Source organism: Mytilus californianus, unplaced genomic scaffold (assembly GCF_021869535.1).
Source record: "Mytilus californianus isolate M0D057914Y unplaced genomic scaffold, xbMytCali1.0.p SCAF_3, whole genome shotgun sequence".
In the NCBI taxonomy this organism is placed as follows: domain Eukaryota; kingdom Metazoa; phylum Mollusca; class Bivalvia; order Mytilida; family Mytilidae; genus Mytilus; species Mytilus californianus.
Window position 1 is genome coordinate 68,334,392 of NW_026262679.1, and position 25,672 is coordinate 68,360,063.

General features: G+C 34.0%; 1 protein-coding gene across 1 annotated transcript; it reads left to right on the plus strand.

Moving 5' to 3' along the window:
* The first annotated feature begins 673 nt into the window (after positions 1–673).
* Positions 674–7,198, plus strand: LOC127733628 (protein PTHB1-like). Its single transcript, XM_052242947.1, has 5 exons — positions 674–949; positions 1,241–1,796; positions 3,497–5,275; positions 6,488–6,601; positions 7,191–7,198. The coding sequence occupies exons 1-5, from the start codon at positions 674–676 to the stop codon at positions 7,196–7,198; spliced, it is 2,733 nt and encodes a 910-aa protein (XP_052098907.1).
* The last annotated feature ends 18,474 nt before the right edge of the window (positions 7,199–25,672 follow it).

A 25,672-nucleotide genomic window follows, 5' to 3' on the forward strand; every position in this document is an offset into this window, starting at 1 on the left:
AGATATTCTTTTTTATTTAAAGTTTTTGATGACCAAAACTTAAGTGAAAATTATTCAATTTTTACAATTCGAGTTAAAGTATTTTGAAGTTTAAATTTTTATTTTATTTCTAAAATTTCTCCTTATGTAAGTTACATTATTTTTGGAATGTTAATTTTTGATAAAGAAGAATGACATACAACTTGAATATTTAGATTACGTAATTAAGACGGATAACAAAGAGACATGTAAGCGATAAATTATTTACTTTGGATTATGTACCTTACATGTAAATTAAGGCTTTTGTTAAACAACCTTTTCCTATTACTCATGTGTGAAATTGTTAATAACACCTGTCACCCATGACTTGATTATTGGCCAACCAGTGAAAATAGGTTGTGGTCAAGGGAGCGATACAAGGTACTTTTTGATTGGTGAAAACAGGAGAAAGTTAAGAAATCAGTGATCATGTGACCACGCCCGCATGGAAAGAATTTAGGTTTTCAACGGTCACTTTGATTACTGATTTTCAATAATAAACATCTATATTTACTAGAACTTTCTCTTGTTTTACACCAGGCGCTAAAAGTCATCAGACGCAGCACAGAAAAGTCAGTACGACATTTGGTGGAGTGACCGAAAGATCCAAAGCTAGTCCCAAAACAAGAAAGAAGATAAAATCAGCAACGTACAAATGCCAGCACCACTGAATAGCTATCTTCTTCGCAGTCAAGATACAATAAGACCAGAAGCAAGAGTGCATCAACAAGCAACAGAGACAACAGCTTCAGCGTCAACAGCTTCAACTTCAACAGCCACTACAACATCAACAGTACCTGTCCTATCAACAGATACCATATCAACCTTGACAACAACATCAACAGTATCAACTGCATCAACAACATCAGCAGCATCAGCAGCATCAACAGATTCAACTGCATCAACATCATCAACACCTGCAGTAGTTCAAGTAATAAGGGAAGTAAGCGTTAACATGCCATCAGGAATCAACCTAAATAATTATGATGGAAAATCATCCGCAGCACAATGGTGGGGATATTTTATCCGTTGGACACTCATTCAAAAAATGTGCGAACAACAACAATGCAATTCCTTTCCATTCTTTATGGCAGATGGTATACCTAAGCAATGGTTTGCTACACTTTCAGAAACTGTTCAAAATTCATTACAACTATTAAAGGATGAATTTTTTAAACGTTTTGAAAAATCCCAAGGACTTTTTGATGTAAATATACTTCAGTTAAAACAAGGTGTAAACGAACGAGTTGATGAGTTTATGGCAAGGTTACAGGAAAAAACAATAGGACAGGACATTCCTGACGACATAAAGATAGGTATTGCCATACAAGGTTTCAGAGGGGAGATAGGGAAAACAGTGCATAACACTTTCCCAAAGCCAGCTACTTTGGAACAGTTAAGGGCAATCGCAGAAAATGCAGAAAAATCCGAACAACTTGCACCAGCATCGTCCATTACTGCTGATACAATTGCAGCAATACTGGAAGCCAAGATGCAAGAACCATTGGAAGAGATCAGAAGACTACATACATCTATTAACATGGCAAGACCAAACCAGCCTCAACAGAACAAAAACAGGTACAACAAACCAAGACAGAACTACCGACAAGGAACTGGTAACCAACAACAACATGCTTTTGTACCCCAACAACAATACATTCCACAACAGCCAGTGTATAATGGACAACAGTACAGCCAACCAATGCCAGCAGCAGTACAAAATCCGTATCACCAGCAACAACAACAACAACAAGAAGATGGATCATGTCAAAATTGTGGTATGTTTAGTGGTTCTAATTGCCCAGCAAGAAATAAAGAATGTTATAATTGTCATAAGATAGGGCATTATGGTCGTAAATGCAGAGGTTCTCAAAAATATGGTCAAAACCCCCCATTTAATCGCTAGGGATTCGCGCCTGTCCCTAGGCATTTGTCAAAGGATAGGCACAGAGATAGAAATTCTTTTGCAGAGGTAAATTTGGTATTGCCTATGCAGAAAAATACTTCAATTATTGATATCAATGGCAGAAAAACACATGCATTGATTGATACTGGTGCAGAAATTACTTGCTGTAGCTTTGATTTTTATAGCAAGTTGGCCCTTTCTGATAAACTTTCGCAATCAGATATTCCATCAATTAAAGGTGTAAGTGGACATAGGTTACAAGTGCTAGGAAAAGTTAATCTACCAATTTCATTTAAAGGTGCTGTTTTTAATTATCATGTTTATGTTATAGATGGGCTACATCATTCTTTTATAATTGGTTGGGATTTTTTACATGCAAACAAGATTAATATTGATTTTTCTAAAAGTGTTTTACAGGTACCAGATAAAGAAAATGCAGATATTCCTAAAGTATGTATGATACAGACTACTAGTACTGGCCTTGCTAGAACGTATTACCCTGTCACTATTTCTCCATTTTGTGAAATGAATGTTGGCGTCAAAATTTCTAAAAGAAATTCAGGAGAAATAGTTCTTTTGGAACCAGTAAGTAATTTAGTGGATTCCAATCTTACGAGTGCTAAATGTTTGGTCAAATTATTAAGAAAAGAGCAGTCATAAGATTGATGAATCCTACAAATCAGGAAATACACATTCCCGCAACAAAAGTGCTAGCTTCTGTATCAGACATTGATTCAAATTTTATTCATGATTTAGATAATAACATGCCATCTGTTGCTAGTTTACAGCAAACTAAGGAAGTCAAGGAGCCTATAAATTTTGATTTCAGCACTTCTGATTTAAGTTCTGAACAGAGACAGAAAATGCAGACATTTCTTGCTTCCTATAGAGATATTTTTGCAACTAATTTATCAGAATTAGGTTTTACTAATAGGTACAAGCACAGAATTGAAACTTTTAGGGATGCCAGACCAGTCAAAATGGGATTCTATAATCAGTCTCCTCATATGCATAAAGAAACTGAAAGACATTTGGTAGAAATGAAGAAAAACAACATCATCAAAGAATCAACCAGTGAGTATCATTCACCTGTTATATTAGTGAAAAAGAAAACTACACCAGGTCAGCCTCAGCAGTACAGATTTTGTGTGGACTTTAGAAAATTGAATCTTCAGACAAAAAAATCGTCATTTCCAATTCCCCGTCTCGAAAACGTATTTGACACGATTGGTGAAGTGCAGCCTCAAATTCTGAGTTGTCTCGACCTTCACAGTGGATTTTGGCAAGTCGAGATGGACGAGGAAACCAGACATAAATCAGCTTTTATTACTCGCAATGGTGTCTATGAATTTCTCAGAATGCCTTTTGGTCTTAAAAATGCTCCTATTAGTTTTCAACAGCTCATGTCAAATGTTTTACGTGGTCTTAATTGGCAATTTGTTTTAGTTTATGTGGATGATATTTTGGTATTTAGTAGGAGTTTTGAAGAGCATCTTTCGCATCTAGAACAAGTTTTCACTCGTCTTCGGGATGCAAATCTCACATTGAAACCAAGCAAATGTGTGTTTGCAGCAAAAGAGGTGAAATACTTAGGTCACATCATTTCAAAAGAAGAATCTCAAAATATAAAGTCTGGGAAACGGGTAACGTTTGATTGGTCATGCAATATAGGAGAACCTGCGTTAGATATAGCTGTGATAAGTTATCCTAATGTTCCACCATCTTTATTGATACTGGGTGAAAGAAACATATTTTGTGTAGCAGAGAATGGAAAATTAAGATATATGAAAAAGTTTGATTATGATCCAAGTTGTTTCATTCCACATGGTTCAATGCAAGAAGGGACTATAAGTTACCTAGTGGGCACACATACCAAGTCTTTAATGGTGTTCCAAGATGTTATGTTGAAGTGGTCAGCCAAGCTAGATCATGTGCCTGTACAGATATGTTTAGGATCTTTTTCTGGTCTGAAGGGTGTAATAGTAACTTTAAGTGATAAGGGTCAGTTAGATTGTTCCTACCTGGGAACAGATCCTGCTTTGTTTATTCCACCAACGACAGAAGCCAGAGAATTGAATTACGATGAATTAGACAGAGAAATGGCTTCACTTCAACAGAGAATTAAAAAATCTGCTCACAAATCAGTGATTACACCTAATTTGAAACAAGAAGATGATTTGACGATATTTGTATCCCCTAACCCAGGCTTTGATGAAGTTTCTACTGCCAGTGGAGTAGAATTCCAGGACTCAGATCCTATTCCGTCCATATCTGTCAGGGTTCAACTGAAATCCAGGATGACATTAGAAAATGTCAAATTGTTAATACATGCCAGCTGGCCATTGGCTTCAAATCAAACCTCAATAGAAATCCCTAGTGTTGATCCAAGTAAACCATCAGAAAGCTTTGTTTCCTTCTTTATTAAAGGAAAAGCATTACATCCAGATTTAGTAGCTTCTGTCACAGCTAACTATACTAGTGCTTCAGGAGCACCACGTGTAGCTACAGCCACAGTCAAGTTACCACTGAAGTTGGTAGTCAAACCAGTATTACCAGTAAAAACAGCTGAGTATAAGATCACATTGGATACAAATAAACCCCCAACAAACCTAAATGATATATTTCCAGAGCTACTTGGTGAAAATGTTTCAGGCCCAGGAGCTGCGTTAGGATTCCAGTATTATGGAGGACCAATTGTCACAGTCCTTGCCTCAAAAACTTCTCAACGGTACAGATTACAGTGTGACAGGTTTGAAGGCATGTGGCTGATAGTCAAGGAACTCTCTAGTCGTTTAAATAATTATTTTAACAAGGGAAAGACGGGAAGTTTTGCTATATATTATTCCGGCCAGGTGCCGTTACAGGAATACTTTGATTTAATAGACATTCATTTTGAGTTCCGATTAAATGCAGATAGATGTAAAGAATTGCTCTCCCAACGATCAGCACAGTTTAGATCAATACAAAGACGACTTTTAACACGATTTAAGGACAAGACACCAGCTCCACTACAAAATTTAGATACATTATTAGAAGTGAATACTAGAACAGAAGCTAGTGGCAATGATAAGACTTCTGAGAGTATCCAAGTGGAATTCTTTTATGATGATTACACTATGGTTGCTCCATTAGATCCCGTTATTGCCAGACCAGAATTGTCAAACCTTCCTGCTATTGCAAAGTTGCAACAAAATTGTCATGATTTTGGAAATATGTACAGATTTCTTAATCAGGGTATTCTTCCTGCAGACAATGATCAGAGTTCAAAAGTTCAAAAATCTGCTCAAGATTACTCCATCTGTAATAATGTTCTGTATAAGTGGTTTCAGAAGAGAGTCAGAGTTGACAATGGTGAAAAGTGGATCAAACAATTATGTCTCCCTCAAGCTCTAAGAGAGGATGCTCTTTTAAGTTACCATGACAGTTTTGTAGGTGGTGCACATCTTGGGATTGAACGTGTTTATCATGCTTTGAGTCTTAAGTACTTTTGGCCTAAAATGCACCAAAGTATTGAAAACTACATTCGATCATGTGATCGCTGTCAGAGAATTAAAAGAGATACAAAGGGTAAGAAACCACCTCTTAATCCTCTGCCAGTTGACACAACCTTTGAAAGATGGCATATGGATTTTCTGAAACTTAGTAAAACTAATGAAGGTTATTCTTATGTGTTGTTACTAGTAGATTCTTTTTCAAAATGGAGTGAGGCCTTTCCTATGAAAACTCAAGAAGCTTCTGAGGTTGCAAAGGTTTTATTTCGTGAGATTATTAGTCGTTACGGTGCAATGAAGTGTCTAGTCACAGATCTTGGTCGAAATTTTGTATCTAATCTGGTGAATGCTTTGTGTGAAATGTTGAATATTACAAGGCATCATACAAGTTCATACCATCCTCAAACAAACGGATTAGTGGAAAGGACCAATAGCACATTGATACAGGCAGTCAGAGCATATAGCGATAAGGATCAGAACAATTGGCCAAATAAACTCCCTGGTATTTTAATGGCTTTTAGAAATTCTCCATCAACTCAATCAACAGAGTATTCTCCCTTCTCAATGGTGTTCGGCAAGGAGATGAACTTACCTTTTGACGCATCTGTTTTGCCAAAAGACAATATGTCAAAAGATGCAAAACACCATTTAGAAGAAATAATTTCAAACCTCAAAATTACCCAAGATTTGGCTGCTGAAAATATTAAGCTTAAACAAGCAAAAATGAAAGAACGATACGACAAAAATACCAAAATTCCAGAATTTAGGCTTAGAGATAAAGTTTTACTTAAAGAACATGTAGTCCCTGTCGGTCGTTCACCAAAATTAGTTGATAAATATAATGGTCCTTATTACATAACTGACTGTGGGCCGAATTTTACATATAAATTAAGACGCTGCAGTGACCAAAAGGAACTTAAAGCTATGGTCAATGCGAGCAATCTTAGGCAATATGTAGATCCCACTGACTTCCGTGATCCGCCACAAGCTCCAGAACGCCCAGTTCCAGATAATGCACCCGATGAGCAAAATAATCCACCTGCAGATAATGATCAAGATGATCAAATTGCAGAAAATGAGAGTTCAGATTCAGAAACTAACAGTGATAATGGAGATGAACCGAACAATGTTATTGATGATACGTTTCATGAGGTTGAGAAACTACTAAATAACAGGAATACAAGAGGTATACAATATTTTCTTGTAAAATGGAAAGATGGTTCCAAACCGACATGGGAACCAAAACAGAATATAGAAGAGGGCTTGATACAAGAATATTTTACAAGGAAAACTAGGAAAGGAAGGGGGAGAAAACGGAGGAAATATTTTACGAGGCCATAGGTGAAAACAAATTACTGTATAAATTTCACTGGAATAACACAGATAAAGCTTTAATGGCGAATAACTCACTTACATTCAAATAATCTGGATTGTACTCCAGTTTCGAATCTGCGCAGTGGACCATTCTTTAATTATTTGACCCTTTGATTAACTTTTTTTCTAATTTCAGAAATTTGATAGGCAAATTATGATGTGAAGTCAAACCTAACAGAATGCATCAGTGTTTTGTTGTCAGTAGTGCTAGAGTACGGCCGTGCTCATTCGACTAATCATCACTTTTTTTTTTATTTTAGCAACTGAGTGTCCTAAGAAACTAGAATCCATTCCAATATTATAGTTATGTATGATGAAGTTAAGTGTTCAGTGAAATGTTACCGAGAGCCAAAGTGGAGGAGTTTAAAGCGTATTAATGTTTAGTTTATTTCTTTTTGTAGGATTTTGAACACAGATATATTTAACATGTTAAACATATTTCTAGATTACATTATACCATAGAGATTGCACATCATGAGATTGCAGATCATGCGCTTGCAAGAATTGAGCATGCAATGAAATGAAAAGTTCATTTTCATGTTCTATATTTGAATTTTATATTGTTATATTGTCTTATTAATATGAAAATGTATTGGTATTTTGACTTTTCTGTTGCACTAGCACCTGGTTTACTTGATTTTTCATTATTGGAAAACTGCATCAGTACTATTTAAAAAACACACATATTTTAGTGTGAAGTGTTAATATCCCTCCTCATATTGCAAAAATGACAATACTAATTGAATGCATATTTGCAAACATGCAATACCTCAGTGCCTCCCCGTTACAAATATATTAACATACACCCTTTGAAATTTTGGAAGTGTCTTATTGAATATCTGCAATTATGACCATATACATTTTGTTTTTGATTCTTAATTTAATTTAAGTATTTTATGGGCATTAGATCACAAAACTACATTCACATAAATGTGATATATAAACATTGACTCTATATGAAAATTTACATTATGTTTATCATACTTTAATTCTTTGTACATTTATATATATATAATCATTATTCTTATTTTATCAGTTCAGATGATGTTTCAAATTCAAGCTTTGGGACAAAGCTTAGTGAGGTTGAGGAAGAGTTGTTTTAGTAAAATTATGAATTGCCAAAGACAAAATTTTAATATAACAGACCAAAACTTAAGTGAAAATTATTCAATTTTTACAATTCGAGTTAAAGTATTTTGAAGTTTAAATTTTTATTTTATTTCTAAAATTTCTCCTTATGTAAGTTACATTATTTTTGGAATGTTAATTTTTGATAAAGAAGAATGACATACAACTTGAATATTTAGATTACGTAATTAAGACGGATAACAAAGAGACATGTAAGCGCTAAATTATTTACTTTGGATTATGTACCTTACATGTAAATTAAGGCTTTTGTTAAACAACCTTTTCCTATTACTCATGTGTGAAATTGTTAATAACACCTGTCACCCATGACTTGATTATTGGCCAACCAGTGAAAATAGGTTGTGGTCAAGGGAGCGATACAAGGTACTTTTTGATTGGTGAAAACAGGAGAAAGTTAAGAAATCAGTGATCATGTGACCACGCCCGCATGGAAAGAATTTAGGTTTTCAACGGTCACTTTGATTACTGATTTTCAATAATAAACATCTATATTTACTAGAACTTTCTCTTGTTTTACACCAGGTGCTAAAAGTCATCAGACGCAGCACAGAAAAGTCAGTACGACAAATATATTGTATTATCATAACAAGTCTTTATTTAAATGGAATAAACATGGAACACTTTCACAGATTCACTTTTCATTGTGTTCATGGTTGCATATCAAGGACACAGTTTTTAATGTATGTCTAAAAGATTAATATCCGAAAAAATAATTCACAATAGTACTTTGTATTAAAGAATGACGGATTATTTTACCATGGGGGTATTTTTTGTTCCGTTACTGAGGACATTTTTTTGTCCTTTATGAATCCATATGACAAATTTGACTCCAATAAGGATAAATTTTATCTTATAGAAAAATCGGTAGTTTTTATCCGATAGATTTTGTGTTCATCTTTATCGGATATAAAAGATTGAAAAATACAAACAATTAATTGAAGTTTCGTATGCATCTATCACGATCCAGCAACTTTTGACTAGTATAAAGGGTTACCTTGGTTTTATAGCTCAAAACGGTATTATTTGTTTTGCTTTACATTGGGTTAAATAATGAAATGTATGTTTCAGAAATTTACACAAGTTTGATTTCGGCTTTGACTCCCGGGGGCACTGTCGTTTACAGTAAAAGACGAAAATCTACACATGTACGTTTTTATAAAAAAGAAGTTGTGGTATGATTGCCAATGTTCATCATTATATCATAATTATTGTACTCCCCCTAATAATGAATCTATAATATATGCCACTGGACGTTAAACGATCAACTATTAATTCATCCATCTTATCCTTTTAGTTTTGTGATAATTTGCATATCAAATACATGAAACAACAGGGGCGGATCCAGCCATTTTAAAAAGGGGGGTTCCCAACCCCGGACAAAAGGGGGGGGGTCCAATTATATGTCCCCATTCAAATGCATTGATCGTCCAAAAAAATGGGGGTTCCAACCCCCTGAACCCTCCTCCTAGATCTTTCACTGAACAACTGCAGAGTTTCACTAAAGTTAGAAGGCCGATATTATTGCACATATAAAACAGACATTAACATCGATCCCTACGTTTTGATCCCCTCACAAAACAACACTTTATAAATTTCATGCATCTATAACGCTTTTCTGGATTTACTTTCACTAGGAACGCTCAATGCTAAATATTTGAAAGCCAAAGAATGTATAAAATAGATAGGAGTGTAGAGCTATATGACCAATAAAGGGCCTATACACATTCACAACATTCTGTGTATTTATGTGTCTGTCCAAAGTCAAAAGCACGTAGTTCAGTGGTTTTCGTAACATCAATTCTGTTATATACATGTACATGTATTTGGGCTTTTTTTTGTGGCAAGATACATGTAGCTTTGAAATAAAGAAGGCCGTTTGTTTGCTCAATTGAAATGTTTCATATTTTTTTCATTTCGGGGCGGGGCCTTTAATAACCGACTTTACAGTTCCCGTATTTTTTCATTATTGAAGGTCGTATAGATATAACTTTCTTGAATAGTTGACTCACTAGCAATTATACCACATTTTCTTATTTTTACATAAGCCTTCAATCCATCAAAAGCCAATTTAGTCTGCTGTAGCTGAAACCTACGTTTCTTAAAAAAAAATCTAAATTTATATAACGACAATTTAAGAAATGTTTGTCATAGATATCTGTTCGTGATATAAGTATCAAAATATTTTTGCTATGAAGATGTGTAAACCCTTAACTAAACCCTATTTCTTTGGGCAATACCTACGGGAATTAAAATAATAAAAACCATTATTAGAAAATCGGAATATATATGTGTGTATGACTCGGAGGTGCAATGGAGATTATAAAGTTTGACGGCCACGCGTGAAGTACGCTGGTCTGCACCGAAGTGCGATGAGCTGTTCGATGGTTTGCGATGGTTTATATAACGCGGGATACCTAGATTAAAGTCTACAGATGTGCAATTATTATGAGCAGTATATTTGTTTCAATGTCAGTATATAAAGCATTCACTAGTGTTATTGTCTATGAATGTAATAGTTAAAGTTGCCGCGTACTAATTTAGAGATCGTCCTATTTGATGATTTGCATGTGGAAATTATTCTTGCTTCAACATGTATCTTTACTTAATTTGTTCCTCTAATGAGATCATCATTTACCGTTATATAATCATAAGAATAGTTTCACGGTGGACCCGTATGTATTGAGGGAATGACACTTCATCGTACGTAAAAACAAATCTTTCGTATATTTCCCGTTTCAAAGTCCTACATGTATATTGAATTTTACCCACAACTCAGAAAGTTGACCAGCGCTGGGTATGCTTAAATCTCTTATTCTAGATGTCAGGTAACTTACTCGTGTTTATGTTGGATTGCTGTCTGATTGACGAATATCCGTCATTTTATATATATATATATAAAACAAACAAATTTAAATTATATATATATATTTAAATTTGTTTTTTAGGGATGCATCCAGTTGCACCTTTTCATTTAAAATATATTTCCGTGAAGTAATCTCAAAAGATTACTCACTTCAATAAAAAATAAATAAGGGAAATGAAACCTCTTCTCGCATGTTGCACTTTGTGTAATTGTTCTCTTCGACAAAATACTGCCTTGAACTCAATTTTGGTATAAATATAAAGAAGCCACATTTGGTTCTTAAATGGATATTTTTTAAACACCTAAAGCTAGGTAAGGCCTATCTCTTGATATAGGCTCTTAAATTCGGCAACCTTTAGAGACCGACCGTGCTTGGGCTTTATAGCCAGTCAAGGTCGCTAAACTCTCATTATCCGTTTAGAGATTTTCTGAAAATACGATGGTTACTGTCTCATTAAAAACTAAAACCTTATCAAATATGGTGGCCTTCGGCTGTCATCTGCTCTTTTCGGGTTGTTGTCTCTTTGACATATTCATCATTTCCATTCTCAATTTTAAAATAACTAAAAATATGATAAACAGTTGTCAGATCAATATTCATTTAACAAGCCAGTGCGTTGATACAGGTTATATTCTACTGAATTTACTATATCCGTTATTATTACGTAATTATATAAGTCCCGTGTCCAGGTAAAAATAACAATTTGTGGTTTGTATGTCAGGTGAAAGTGACAACGGGTGGTATGTATACTAAAATGTTTATCGTCTTCCATTATACATGAGGGTGTGGATGGGGGTTTATAGAATAGAAAATTATTGACCAAAAAATAAAGAATACAAAAAATAACCAGACAAATATATAGAAAAGAAAATGATGAGGTACTAGAATATATGGAATAAAGAATGATCGACAAAAGGTATAACGATTAGAAAAAAATGCCTAAAATGATAGAATACAGAAATAATGAATCCCTATTCAGACCCTCATAATTTGACGATGACATTTAGCTTTAGGACAATTATGGGCATGTGATACAGTTTTAGACCCACAGTGATTTTTTAAAAAAGTTCACATATATACAAGCTAATTTTTACAAAATCAATTTGTATATGTAATAAAAATTGTATCTTCATGTGCTAAATTTAAAAGACAAATGGGTTTGAATTATTCGACATTTACTTATAACATTTCGGTTTCTTGGACATTTTTATCCTTTGAACAGACATCCTTAACTTTTTTGTTTCAAAAGATAAAGATATGCGGATTTCGGTAAAGAGATTAGGAATATCTTCGTTACAAAATTGGGCTCTACATTTGTGTAACAATTCTTTGTTAATATTTAATTTTTGTGAAAAGAAATCGATACAAGAAGAAAAAACGGTATTTTTGTTGTATATTTATCTAGTTAAAAAAAAGTCGGTAATTTCTTCATAAAAGTTGCAACGAATAATCTTCATACAGTATCAAGCAAAATGTCATGTCTAAAATGAGGGGGCCATAACTGATAACACTTTTTCCTTAAAAAAATGAAAAAATAATTATTTGGATAAGAAAATAACCCAGATATTTAGATATATTAGAATAAAAATATTTTTTTAATTTTTTAAAAATCATTTAATATTCATCGGTTTATGATTAAATGAAAAATATAGAAAATTGTTAAGTTGTTTTTAAGGAAGGAAAATAATGTTTGTCCCGAGAAAAAAGCCCTATAAATGATCATTAATTTACCTAAGTGGGGGCTTAAATTTGGAGACCGATCGCGAGGCCTGACTGCCATAAACAACAGATAAAGAACAGCAAACAGTGGATACACCAATTGATATGTATGAAAGACAACGGCGGACACAAAATGATTGCACTGAATAATTTCAACTACCATTGAGATCGTTTTTTTTTCAAATCTCCTTATCAAATTAGAAATGCATTTCAAAAAACCTTGGGATATCTTTTACAGTTTGGAATTGGAATTGGAATTAAAAATTGCATTTCCCAAAGAGTTTCAGGTAAAACCCCGAGAATCTCACCTCCTAGAAATTTGAAGTGCCAGGATGTTTGAAAATATGTATGAATTTTATTACATACTTGAAATTGTATAAGGAATATAAAAAGATTCAGTATGTTTACTGTACAAACAAACAACAGACACCAAGTGATGGATACAATTGTGGCTTATATTGTTTAATTCATTTTTACTGAGAGCAAAATTTGATTGATTGATTATTCATTGGTTGTTTAAACGTCAAGTGGCAAAAATTTCATGCATATTCAGGACGAAAAGTCGTTTCAGAAGTATATTATGAAGTATTTGGTATTACAAATGTTTAAATTTCATTTTCTTAGCTATTTCTAATTAATTTGTACGAATCAGATTTTTCTGACAAATTATATATTTTGCTCTAAATTAACTCATACGATTCTGATAATATAAGGAACATTGTAACTTAAGTAAAAAAAAAAGAGATTTTGATTGTTTAATCAGTTGTTATGTAAGTTCGCTCGTGTCAGTCGGATCACTGATTTTCGGCAATATCAAGGAAAAACCGGCACGTTCCAAATATTGTTCAACTACTCATTTAATGGTGATTCTTTTTCTTTAAAAATTGGAATTTATGTAATAAAAATCTATCTATCTCTACCATAGTATGAAAACAGAGTACAAGTAACACGTCCTTTCTAGTCCTTAGTGGCATATTATAAGTCCTTAGCAGTGTTAAGACGTAAAGGCATAAAACAGTCGAAGGCCACCAATGGGTAGAAAATCCCGCACCAAACGCGTTTTTCAGCTGGTCCCTAAACAAAAATGAATTTTAGTTCAGTGATAATGGACATCATACTAAACTTCGAAACATACAAATATTTTCTAAATTTCGGAACGTAAACATATGATAATTAATTAGTTAAGGTTACAAATTTAGGCAGATAAAAAGAAGGGGGGGGGGGGGGGGGGGGGGGGGGGTTCAATGCATTTGAATGGGGACATATGGTTAAAACCACCCCTTTTATCCTGGGTTGAGAACCCTTTTTTTTAAAAATGGCTGGAATCGCCACTCTTTAAAACGTAGCAATTTATAAATTATTTATATTAAGTAGAATTATAAAATCGATGAGTTTTATAATTTGACAACACTCATTGATATTGGAAATACTATACTACAATTAATTTATTTAATACATGGAGTGTTTAGTAAAACTGTCGAACAATCAACATAGAAAGCGAGATATCTAAAATTTGTATACCCTTATAGATTTTCACTATCATACATCAATTCTAAATGCAATTCCAAATAAAATGGCTTTGAGAACCGTGTATTAAGCGCTTATCGTTCATTCGTCAATGAATCATTCACCGTGCGTGTATCGTGCGTGTATCGTGTGTTCATCATTCATCGTGCATCGTGCGTGTATCGTGCGTTCATCATTCATCATTCATTTTTCGTTAATCCTCCGTGCAACGCTCATCGCTCATCGTGCGTGTATCGTGTATCGTGCATTCACCGTGCGTGTATCGTGCGTGCGTGTATCGTGCGTGTGGTCAGTTTGAATTTTAGAAGGTCTGTAGCAGACTTGTGATCTATAAAACTCAGTTACTTTTCCCAATACCCTTAAGCTGTAAGTTATACACATCTGCATGTGCTGACCCCCCTTATTTTATTCAAATTTTACTGAATTATTTCATATAGTTTAATCATTTTCCATGTTTAGTTTAAATATCTTAAATTGGCATGACTTGATGATCTCTCCGGTAGCAGTGGGGATAAGGTTCTCGCTCACAATGCAGATAGCAATGCGGTGAAAGGGGGGTAACGGTTCGAATCCCGTGCTAGCGGACGGTTGATTTCAAAAACACAAGAAGATATAATTTTTGCATTTTTCCTTACGTTTAAATGTTGTCTTCCTATCTTTAAACATAGGTAGAGATGATGAAAATTGTTGACCTTTTGTCTCTATAGTGTCGTAAATGGTTCTGTTCAGTATAGCATTGTTCCGAGAAACGAAATGATTTTACGCTTGCTTAAGTACAAACATTCAGATATTTCTACGTCTTTCTCGGTGTTAATTGACAATTTTATGAATGTTTACATTAATATATTTTTTTTCTGATAAAAATCGTTTTTCAAAAATATTTTAACGAACGCGTCCTGTAAAGTTTATAAAAAGGACTTTTTGTACCTTTTCGCATGGGCTTGCTCGTATCATTTTCAACTCAAGTTGAGTGACAAAATAAAAAAAAAAAAAAAATTGCCAAAAAGATAGGAAATAGAAAATACTCATAATACCTCATATCGACCGTTATAATTTTATGCGAATTTTGAAAAAAAAAAAAAGCAATTATCCATAGCAACTAAAATTCTACCCTTAACAACCACACACCAATCAGCAAAAAGTCGTCCCTATTTCCAATGATCTAGCAATAATTTGAAGCCGTTTCCAATGGATTTGGCATCTATCAAAACATATAGTTTGCAAAAAACACATCTAAAATATATTGAGTTCAATAAAAAGTTATGGCAAAATCACTTATTTAACTTACTTAATGGTACTGACTTTCGACGATATCACCTATATGAGCCAGTCCATGCAAAAAGGTACAACAACGAAAAAATTATCAAATTCTAAAGTGTGCATAATTATTGGTAGCAGACTTGTGATCTATAAAACTCAGTTACTTTTCCCAATACCCTTAAGCTGTAAGTTATACACATCTGCATGTGCTGACCCCCCTTATTTTATTCAAATTCATGCCAAGAAATTGCCTCCGTTGAAATTTTGCAAACATCCCATAGAGCAAATTACATGGATGATTAATATTGACCATTTGGTATATGGCCGTGTTCTAAGCGACACATACATGCAGGTCATAAATTAATTTGTTGAATGAAATCAAATCTTTAACTACTAATAGGTGCCGTAGGAGGTCCACCGGAATTTTTAGAGAGGATTTCTTGGCATGTAACAGATAGAAAACTCAGCGTTAGAATTTATAGAACAGACAAGGGGCAGTGGCAAATATTTCATGTATATTATGAACACAGAGAAGATTACCCCGGCACCCTTTGTAAAAAAAAAACCTTCTTTTTCTTCTATGTGCCTTCGGACTTTATGTTTCGAATTGTAGTTTCACTTTCCATATTCGGTATTCATTCTAATGTAAGCTCCACGTGGCAAAAATCACGTGATGCAAGAATGTAGTATCTTGGAGTTGGGCTATTTCTTTCTTTTCGTGCGGGGACTCCAAGCAGACAACATGCATTTATATAACGGCACTGTAGATTTTCTTATTGAATAAAGAAAGTTCCCGGTCCGGTACATGAATAGATTGGTTAGAAAGCAAGGTTTTAATTTTAATTACATTGGAAAGCCTTATTTGAGGGTTGAAATTGGAGAGCACAAAAAAAAAGAAAGGGGGTGGGGTTGTTCCACAGGGAATATTATTATCATATGAACTCAACATTTGAAAGGTTTTTTTTTTATTTAATAAAAAGAGAGAAAAACAAATGTAAGACAAATTGTGAATGGTCTTTCTTCCTTTCTCCTGTGAGGGAATCTCGCATATATCTGGTTTACCGTCAAACCGAGCACATGTCTTTTGGTTATTTCTGTCACTAGGTGGCTGTCTCATTGACGTTTACCCCATCTTTTTTCATTGAAGCACAATGCACACGTACATGTTTTAGAACATGAAGTTAAGGTTTCATGTCATGAATAATAAAGTAAAAAAAAAGCAAAAATGAGACTCAAAGAACAAAATAGAAAAAGACGAAATGATCTGATTTTCAAAAAATGACCTGTTTGGTCGCTCGTAATCGATTGTCTACAAATATAGTTCCTGTCATTTGTAATGAATGTAAACTTTAATATCTGTGTTTTTTTTTCATATCAAATTTTTTGGTTTAAATTATTAGTTATGTTATTTCTTTTATACTGGACTTTAAGATATTTTGTATTATGCTTTAGAACATTAGGGCATTGTGGGACTATGTGTCAAAGGTGTATGAAGAGCAACTCGTTCTATAAAAGCCGTGACTGGTTGCATGTGTCTTGTGACATCATTTCATGTCTAAGCAGTTCCGAATAAGTAAATTCTTGAGTATACGCCAAGACGAGCATCAGATTTTCAACGTTTGTTTCATTTTGTAGACTATGTACCTCAAATTTTTTAACTGAAAAAAAAATGTCTTCATTGGGAACTGTCGAGCTGAAACCTACACTCTTTAGGTTAGCAGGGACAGTACTCTGTTTTTTAATTTTGTCATTTTTGCGCATGGGATCGTTAAAAACACTGTCAATGGTTCAAAGTATTGCTTGTCAAAGACATGTCTACTAAGTTAGCGAATGCTGCATTCGAATAGGGACTGCTCTATTCATTCTCAGAAATTTTGCAATCTTTTGAAATAGAAATTACCCTTTTCTGTTTAAAATAGATATTCTACATTATAAAGTGTCGACATTAAGTTAGTAATGGAACTTGAATAACTTTGAAAAGTTAAATTTGTTTTAAGCCTTAAACAAAAGGTTGCCACATATGTAATATGATGGACACACCAACCTTTAAAGACAGGCCCCTTCAATGTTGCCGTATCCTTGGAAATCTTGAATATCTTCTCCTTATCTGTTGCTTTCCCCTAAAATAGCTGACAAAAATTTAAATTGTTCTGCTTTAAAACTCATCTATTCTTCTAGTTATTCAAAAATTATTAGAAGTTAAGCTTGTTCATGTCCAGCGGCACATATTACAGTGTTATCCGGATTCACCATTATACGATGCGGGAAAATTGCTATTGTCAAATTCAATTTCAAATAAATAGATTCGTGTTTAACAAAACTATGATATGTGTGTGAAACGTCTAAGATATACAATGATTAATGTATTCATTGTTGGTCTTTAACGCCACTTTTATCATTATTTGCTATGTCTTGGCGCACAGCTTTTTTGTGTGTAGAAAGCTGGGACGCCCGGAGAGAACCACTGACCTTCGACAAGGAAACTGTCAATCTTAGTCAATTAAGATTGGAGTCGAACCAAGCTACCTACCACGTGTAGAGTTCGAACTCTGAGATAAGCAATGAAGCAGTAATTTTCACCAATGAAAGAAACTTGTTTCTCACTTTATCCAGTTTTCGTTTGGTATATAGTTTTATTTTCTATTATTCAAATTGAAGAAACCAAGACGTTTTAAAAACGAATTGAAGAAAAAAAGGTAGCCAAGTGCATAGTTCTTTCAAACATATTATTTTATCGCTGAGATGCTGTCTCGTCACAGTAACAGATAGAAAACTCAGTGTTAGAATTTATAGAACAGACAAGGGGCAGTGGCAAATATTTCATGTATATTATGAACACAGAGAAGATTACCCCGGCACCCTTTGTAAAAAAAAAAAAACCTTCTATTTCTTCTATGTGCCTTCGGACTTTATGTTTCGAATTGTAGTTTCACTTTCCATATTCGGTATTCATTCTAATGTAAGCTCCACGTGGCAAAAATCACGTGATGCAAGAATGTAGTATCTTGGAGTTAGGCTATTTCTTTCTTTTCGTGCGGGGACTCCAAGCAGACAACACGCATTTATATAACGGCACTGTAGATTTTCTTATTGAATAAAGAAAGTTCCCGGTCCGGTACATGAATAGATTGGTTAGAAAGCAAGGTTTTAATTTTAATTACATTGGAAAGCCTTATTTGAGGGTTGAAATTGGAGAGCACAAAAAGAAAAAGAAAGGGGGTGGGGTTGTTCCACAGGGAATATTATTATCATATGAACTCAACATTTGAAAGTTTGTTTTTTTTTATTTAATAAAAAGAGAGAAAAACAAATGTAAGACAAATTGTGAATGGTCTTTCTTCCTTTCTCCTGTGAGGGAATCTCGCATATATCTGGTTTACCGTCAAACCGAGCACATGTCTTTTGGTTATTTCTGTCACTAGGTGGCTGTCTCATTGACGTTTACCCCATCTTTTTTCATTGAAGCACAATGCACACGTACATGTTTTAGAACATGAAGTTAAGGTTTCATGTCATGAATAATAAAGTAAAAAAAAAGCAAAAATGAGACTCAAAGAACAAAATAGAAAAAGACGAAATGATCTGATTTTCAAAAAATGACCTGTTTGGTCGCTCGTAATCGATTGTCTACAAATATAGTTCCTGTCATTTGTAATGAATGTAAACTTTAATATCTGTGTTTTTTTTTCATATCAAATTTTTTGGTTTAAATTATTAGTTATGTTATTTCTTTTATACTGGACTTTAAGATATTTTGTATTATGCTTTAGAACATTAGGGCATTGTGGGACTATGTGTCAAAGGTGTATGAAGAGCAACTCGTTCTATAAAAGCCGTGACTGGTTGCATGTGTCTTGTGACATCATTTCATGTCTAAGCAGTTCCGAATAAGTAAATTCTTGAGTATACGCCAAGACGAGCATCAGATTTTCAACGTTTGTTTCATTTTGTAGACTATGTACCTCAAATTTTTTAACTGAAAAAAAAATGTCTTCATTGGGAACTGTCGAGCTGAAACCTACACTCTTTAGGTTAGCAGGGACAGTACTCTGTTTTTTAATTTTGTCATTTTTGCGCATGGGATCGTTAAAAACACTGTCAATGGTTCAAAGTATTGCTTGTCAAAGACATGTCTACTAAGTTAGCGAATGCTGCATTCGAATAGGGACTGCTCTATTCATTCTCAGAAATTTTGCAATCTTTTGAAATAGAAATTACCCTTTTCTGTTTAAAATAGATATTCTACATTATAAAGTGTCGACATTAAGTTAGTAATGGAACTTGAATAACTTTGAAAAGTTAAATTTGTTTTAAGCCTTAAACAAAAGGTTGCCACATATGTAATATGATGGACACACCAACCTTTAAAGACAGGCCCCTTCAATGTTGCCGTATCCTTGGAAATCTTGAATATCTTCTCCTTATCTGTTGCTTTCCCCTAAAATAGCTGACAAAAATTTAAATTGTTCTGCTTTAAAACTCATCTATTCTTCTAGTTATTCAAAAATTATTAGAAGTTAAGCTTGTTCATGTCCAGCGGCACATATTACAGTGTTATCCGGATTCACCATTATACGATGCGGGAAAATTGCTATTGTCAAATTCAATTTCAAATAAATAGATTCGTGTTTAACAAAACTATGATATGTGTGTGAAACGTCTAAGATATACAATGATTAATGTATTCATTGTTGGTCTTTAACGCCACTTTTATCATTATTTGCTATGTCTTGGCGCACAGCTTTTTTGTGTGTAGAAAGCTGGGACGCCCGGAGAGAACCACTGACCTTCGACAAGGAAACTGTCAATCTTAGTCAATTAAGATTGGAGTCGAACCAAGCTACCTACCACGTGTAGAGTTCGAACTCTGAGATAAGCAATGAAGCAGTAATTTTCACCAATGAAAGAAACTTGTTTCTCACTTTATCCAGTTTTCGTTTGGTATATAGTTTTATTTTCTATTATTCAAATTGAAGAAACCAAGACGTTTTAAAAACGAATTGAAGAAAAAAAGGTAGCCAAGTGCATAGTTCTTTCAAACATATTATTTTATCGCTGAGATGCTGTCTCGTCACAGTAACAGATAGAAAACTCAGTGTTAGAATTTATAGAACAGACAAGGGGCAGTGGCAAATATTTCATGTATATTATGAACACAGAGAAGATTACCCCGGCACCCTTTGTAAAAAAAAAAAAAACCTTCTATTTCTTCTATGTGCCTTCGGACTTTATGTTTCGAATTGTAGTTTCACTTTCCATATTCGGTATTCATTCTAATGTAAGCTCCACGTGGCAAAAATCACGTGATGCAAGAATGTAGTATCTTGGAGTTAGGCTATTTCTTTCTTTTCGTGCGGGGACTCCAAGCAGACAACACGCATTTATATAACGGCACTGTAGATTTTCTTATTGAATAAAGAAAGTTCCCGGTCCGGTACATGAATAGATTGGTTAGAAAGCAAGGTTTTAATTTTAATTACATTGGAAAGCCTTATTTGAGGGTTGAAATTGGAGAGCACAAAAAGAAAAAGAAAGGGGGTGGGGTTGTTCCACAGGGAATATTATTATCATATGAACTCAACATTTGAAAGTTTGTTTTTTTTTATTTAATAAAAAGAGAGAAAAACAAATGTAAGACAAATTGTGAATGGTCTTTCTTCCTTTCTCCTGTGAGGGAATCTCGCATATATCTGGTTTACCGTCAAACCGAGCACATGTCTTTTGGTTATTTCTGTCACTAGGTGGCTGTCTCATTGACGTTTACCCCATCTTTTTTCATTGAAGCACAATGCACACGTACATGTTTTAGAACATGAAGTTAAGGTTTCATGTCATGAATAATAAAGTAAAAAAAAAGCAAAAATGAGACTCAAAGAACAAAATAGAAAAAGACGAAATGATCTGATTTTCAAAAAATGACCTGTTTGGTCGCTCGTAATCGATTGTCTACAAATATAGTTCCTGTCATTTGTAATGAATGTAAACTTTAATATCTGTGTTTTTTTTTCATATCAAATTTTTTGGTTTAAATTATTAGTTATGTTATTTCTTTTATACTGGACTTTAAGATATTTTGTATTATGCTTTAGAACATTAGGGCATTGTGGGACTATGTGTCAAAGGTGTATGAAGAGCAACTCGTTCTATAAAAGCCGTGACTGGTTGCATGTGTCTTGTGACATCATTTCATGTCTAAGCAGTTCCGAATAAGTAAATTCTTGAGTATACGCCAAGACGAGCATCAGATTTTCAACGTTTGTTTCATTTTGTAGACTATGTACCTCAAATTTTTTAACTGAAAAAAAAATGTCTTCATTGGGAACTGTCGAGCTGAAACCTACACTCTTTAGGTTAGCAGGGACAGTACTCTGTTTTTTAATTTTGTCATTTTTGCGCATGGGATCGTTAAAAACACTGTCAATGGTTCAAAGTATTGCTTGTCAAAGACATGTCTACTAAGTTAGCGAATGCTGCATTCGAATAGGGACTGCTCTATTCATTCTCAGAAATTTTGCAATCTTTTGAAATAGAAATTACCCTTTTCTGTTTAAAATAGATATTCTACATTATAAAGTGTCGACATTAAGTTAGTAATGGAACTTGAATAACTTTGAAAAGTTAAATTTGTTTTAAGCCTTAAACAAAAGGTTGCCACATATGTAATATGATGGACACACCAACCTTTAAAGACAGGCCCCTTCAATGTTGCCGTATCCTTGGAAATCTTGAATATCTTCTCCTTATCTGTTGCTTTCCCCTAAAATAGCTGACAAAAATTTAAATTGTTCTGCTTTAAAACTCATCTATTCTTCTAGTTATTCAAAAATTATTAGAAGTTAAGCTTGTTCATGTCCAGCGGCACATATTACAGTGTTATCCGGATTCACCATTATACGATGCGGGAAAATTGCTATTGTCAAATTCAATTTCAAATAAATAGATTCGTGTTTAACAAAACTATGATATGTGTGTGAAACGTCTAAGATATACAATGATTAATGTATTCATTGTTGGTCTTTAACGCCACTTTTATCATTATTTGCTATGTCTTGGCGCACAGCTTTTTTGTGTGTAGAAAGCTGGGACGCCCGGAGAGAACCACTGACCTTCGACAAGGAAACTGTCAATCTTAGTCAATTAAGATTGGAGTCGAACCAAGCTACCTACCACGTGTAGAGTTCGAACTCTGAGATAAGCAATGAAGCAGTAATTTTCACCAATGAAAGAAACTTGTTTCTCACTTTATCCAGTTTTCGTTTGGTATATAGTTTTATTTTCTATTATTCAAATTGAAGAAACCAAGACGTTTTAAAAACGAATTGAAGAAAAAAAGGTAGCCAAGTGCATAGTTCTTTCAAACATATTATTTTATCGCTGAGATGCTGTCTCGTCACAGTAACAGATAGAAAACTCAGTGTTAGAATTTATAGAACAGACAAGGGGCAGTGGCAAATATTTCATGTATATTATGAACACAGAGAAGATTACCCCGGCACCCTTTGTAAAAAAAAAAAAAACCTTCTATTTCTTCTATGTGCCTTCGGACTTTATGTTTCGAATTGTAGTTTCACTTTCCATATTCGGTATTCATTCTAATGTAAGCTCCACGTGGCAAAAATCACGTGATGCAAGAATGTAGTATCTTGGAGTTAGGCTATTTCTTTCTTTTCGTGCGGGGACTCCAAGCAGACAACACGCATTTATATAACGGCACTGTAGATTTTCTTATTGAATAAAGAAAGTTCCCGGTCCGGTACATGAATAGATTGGTTAGAAAGCAAGGTTTTAATTTTAATTACATTGGAAAGCCTTATTTGAGGGTTGAAATTGGAGAGCACAAAAAGAAAAAGAAAGGGGGTGGGGTTGTTCCACAGGGAATATTATTATCATATGAACTCAACATTTGAAAGTTTGTTTTTTTTTATTTAATAAAAAGAGAGAAAAACAAATGTAAGACAAATTGTGAATGGTCTTTCTTCCTTTCTCCTGTGAGGGAATCTCGCATATATCTGGTTTACCGTCAAACCGAGCACATGTCTTTTGGTTATTTCTGTCACTAGGTGGCTGTCTCATTGACGTTTACCCCATCTTTTTTCATTGAAGCACAATGCACACGTACATGTTTTAGAACATGAAGTTAAGGTTTCATGTCATGAATAATAAAGTAAAAAAAAAGCAAAAATGAGACTCAAAGAACAAAATAGAAAAAGACGAAATGATCTGATTTTCAAAAAATGACCTGTTTGGTCGCTCGTAATCGATTGTCTACAAATATAGTTCCTGTCATTTGTAATGAATGTAAACTTTAATATCTGTGTTTTTTTTTCATATCAAATTTTTTGGTTTAAATTATTAGTTATGTTATTTCTTTTATACTGGACTTTAAGATATTTTGTATTATGCTTTAGAACATTAGGGCATTGTGGGACTATGTGTCAAAGGTGTATGAAGAGCAACTCGTTCTATAAAAGCCGTGACTGGTTGCATGTGTCTTGTGACATCATTTCATGTCTAAGCAGTTCCGAATAAGTAAATTCTTGAGTATACGCCAAGACGAGCATCAGATTTTCAACGTTTGTTTCATTTTGTAGACTATGTACCTCAAATTTTTTAACTGAAAAAAAAATGTCTTCATTGGGAACTGTCGAGCTGAAACCTACACTCTTTAGGTTAGCAGGGACAGTACTCTGTTTTTTAATTTTGTCATTTTTGCGCATGGGATCGTTAAAAACACTGTCAATGGTTCAAAGTATTGCTTGTCAAAGACATGTCTACTAAGTTAGCGAATGCTGCATTCGAATAGGGACTGCTCTATTCATTCTCAGAAATTTTGCAATCTTTTGAAATAGAAATTACCCTTTTCTGTTTAAAATAGATATTCTACATTATAAAGTGTCGACATTAAGTTAGTAATGGAACTTGAATAACTTTGAAAAGTTAAATTTGTTTTAAGCCTTAAACAAAAGGTTGCCACATATGTAATATGATGGACACACCAACCTTTAAAGACAGGCCCCTTCAATGTTGCCGTATCCTTGGAAATCTTGAATATCTTCTCCTTATCTGTTGCTTTCCCCTAAAATAGCTGACAAAAATTTAAATTGTTCTGCTTTAAAACTCATCTATTCTTCTAGTTATTCAAAAATTATTAGAAGTTAAGCTTGTTCATGTCCAGCGGCACATATTACAGTGTTATCCGGATTCACCATTATACGATGCGGGAAAATTGCTATTGTCAAATTCAATTTCAAATAAATAGATTCGTGTTTAACAAAACTATGATATGTGTGTGAAACGTCTAAGATATACAATGATTAATGTATTCATTGTTGGTCTTTAACGCCACTTTTATCATTATTTGCTATGTCTTGGCGCACAGCTTTTTTGTGTGTAGAAAGCTGGGACGCCCGGAGAGAACCACTGACCTTCGACAAGGAAACTGTCAATCTTAGTCAATTAAGATTGGAGTCGAACCAAGCTACCTACCACGTGTAGAGTTCGAACTCTGAGATAAGCAATGAAGCAGTAATTTTCACCAATGAAAGAAACTTGTTTCTCACTTTATCCAGTTTTCGTTTGGTATATAGTTTTATTTTCTATTATTCAAATTGAAGAAACCAAGACGTTTTAAAAACGAATTGAAGAAAAAAAGGTAGCCAAGTGCATAGTTCTTTCAAACATATTATTTTATCGCTGAGATGCTGTCTCGTCACAGTAACAGATAGAAAACTCAGTGTTAGAATTTATAGAACAGACAAGGGGCAGTGGCAAATATTTCATGTATATTATGAACACAGAGAAGATTACCCCGGCACCCTTTGTAAAAAAAAAAAAAACCTTCTATTTCTTCTATGTGCCTTCGGACTTTATGTTTCGAATTGTAGTTTCACTTTCCATATTCGGTATTCATTCTAATGTAAGCTCCACGTGGCAAAAATCACGTGATGCAAGAATGTAGTATCTTGGAGTTAGGCTATTTCTTTCTTTTCGTGCGGGGACTCCAAGCAGACAACACGCATTTATATAACGGCACTGTAGATTTTCTTATTGAATAAAGAAAGTTCCCGGTCCGGTACATGAATAGATTGGTTAGAAAGCAAGGTTTTAATTTTAATTACATTGGAAAGCCTTATTTGAGGGTTGAAATTGGAGAGCACAAAAAGAAAAAGAAAGGGGGTGGGGTTGTTCCACAGGGAATATTATTATCATATGAACTCAACATTTGAAAGTTTGTTTTTTTTTATTTAATAAAAAGAGAGAAAAACAAATGTAAGACAAATTGTGAATGGTCTTTCTTCCTTTCTCCTGTGAGGGAATCTCGCATATATCTGGTTTACCGTCAAACCGAGCACATGTCTTTTGGT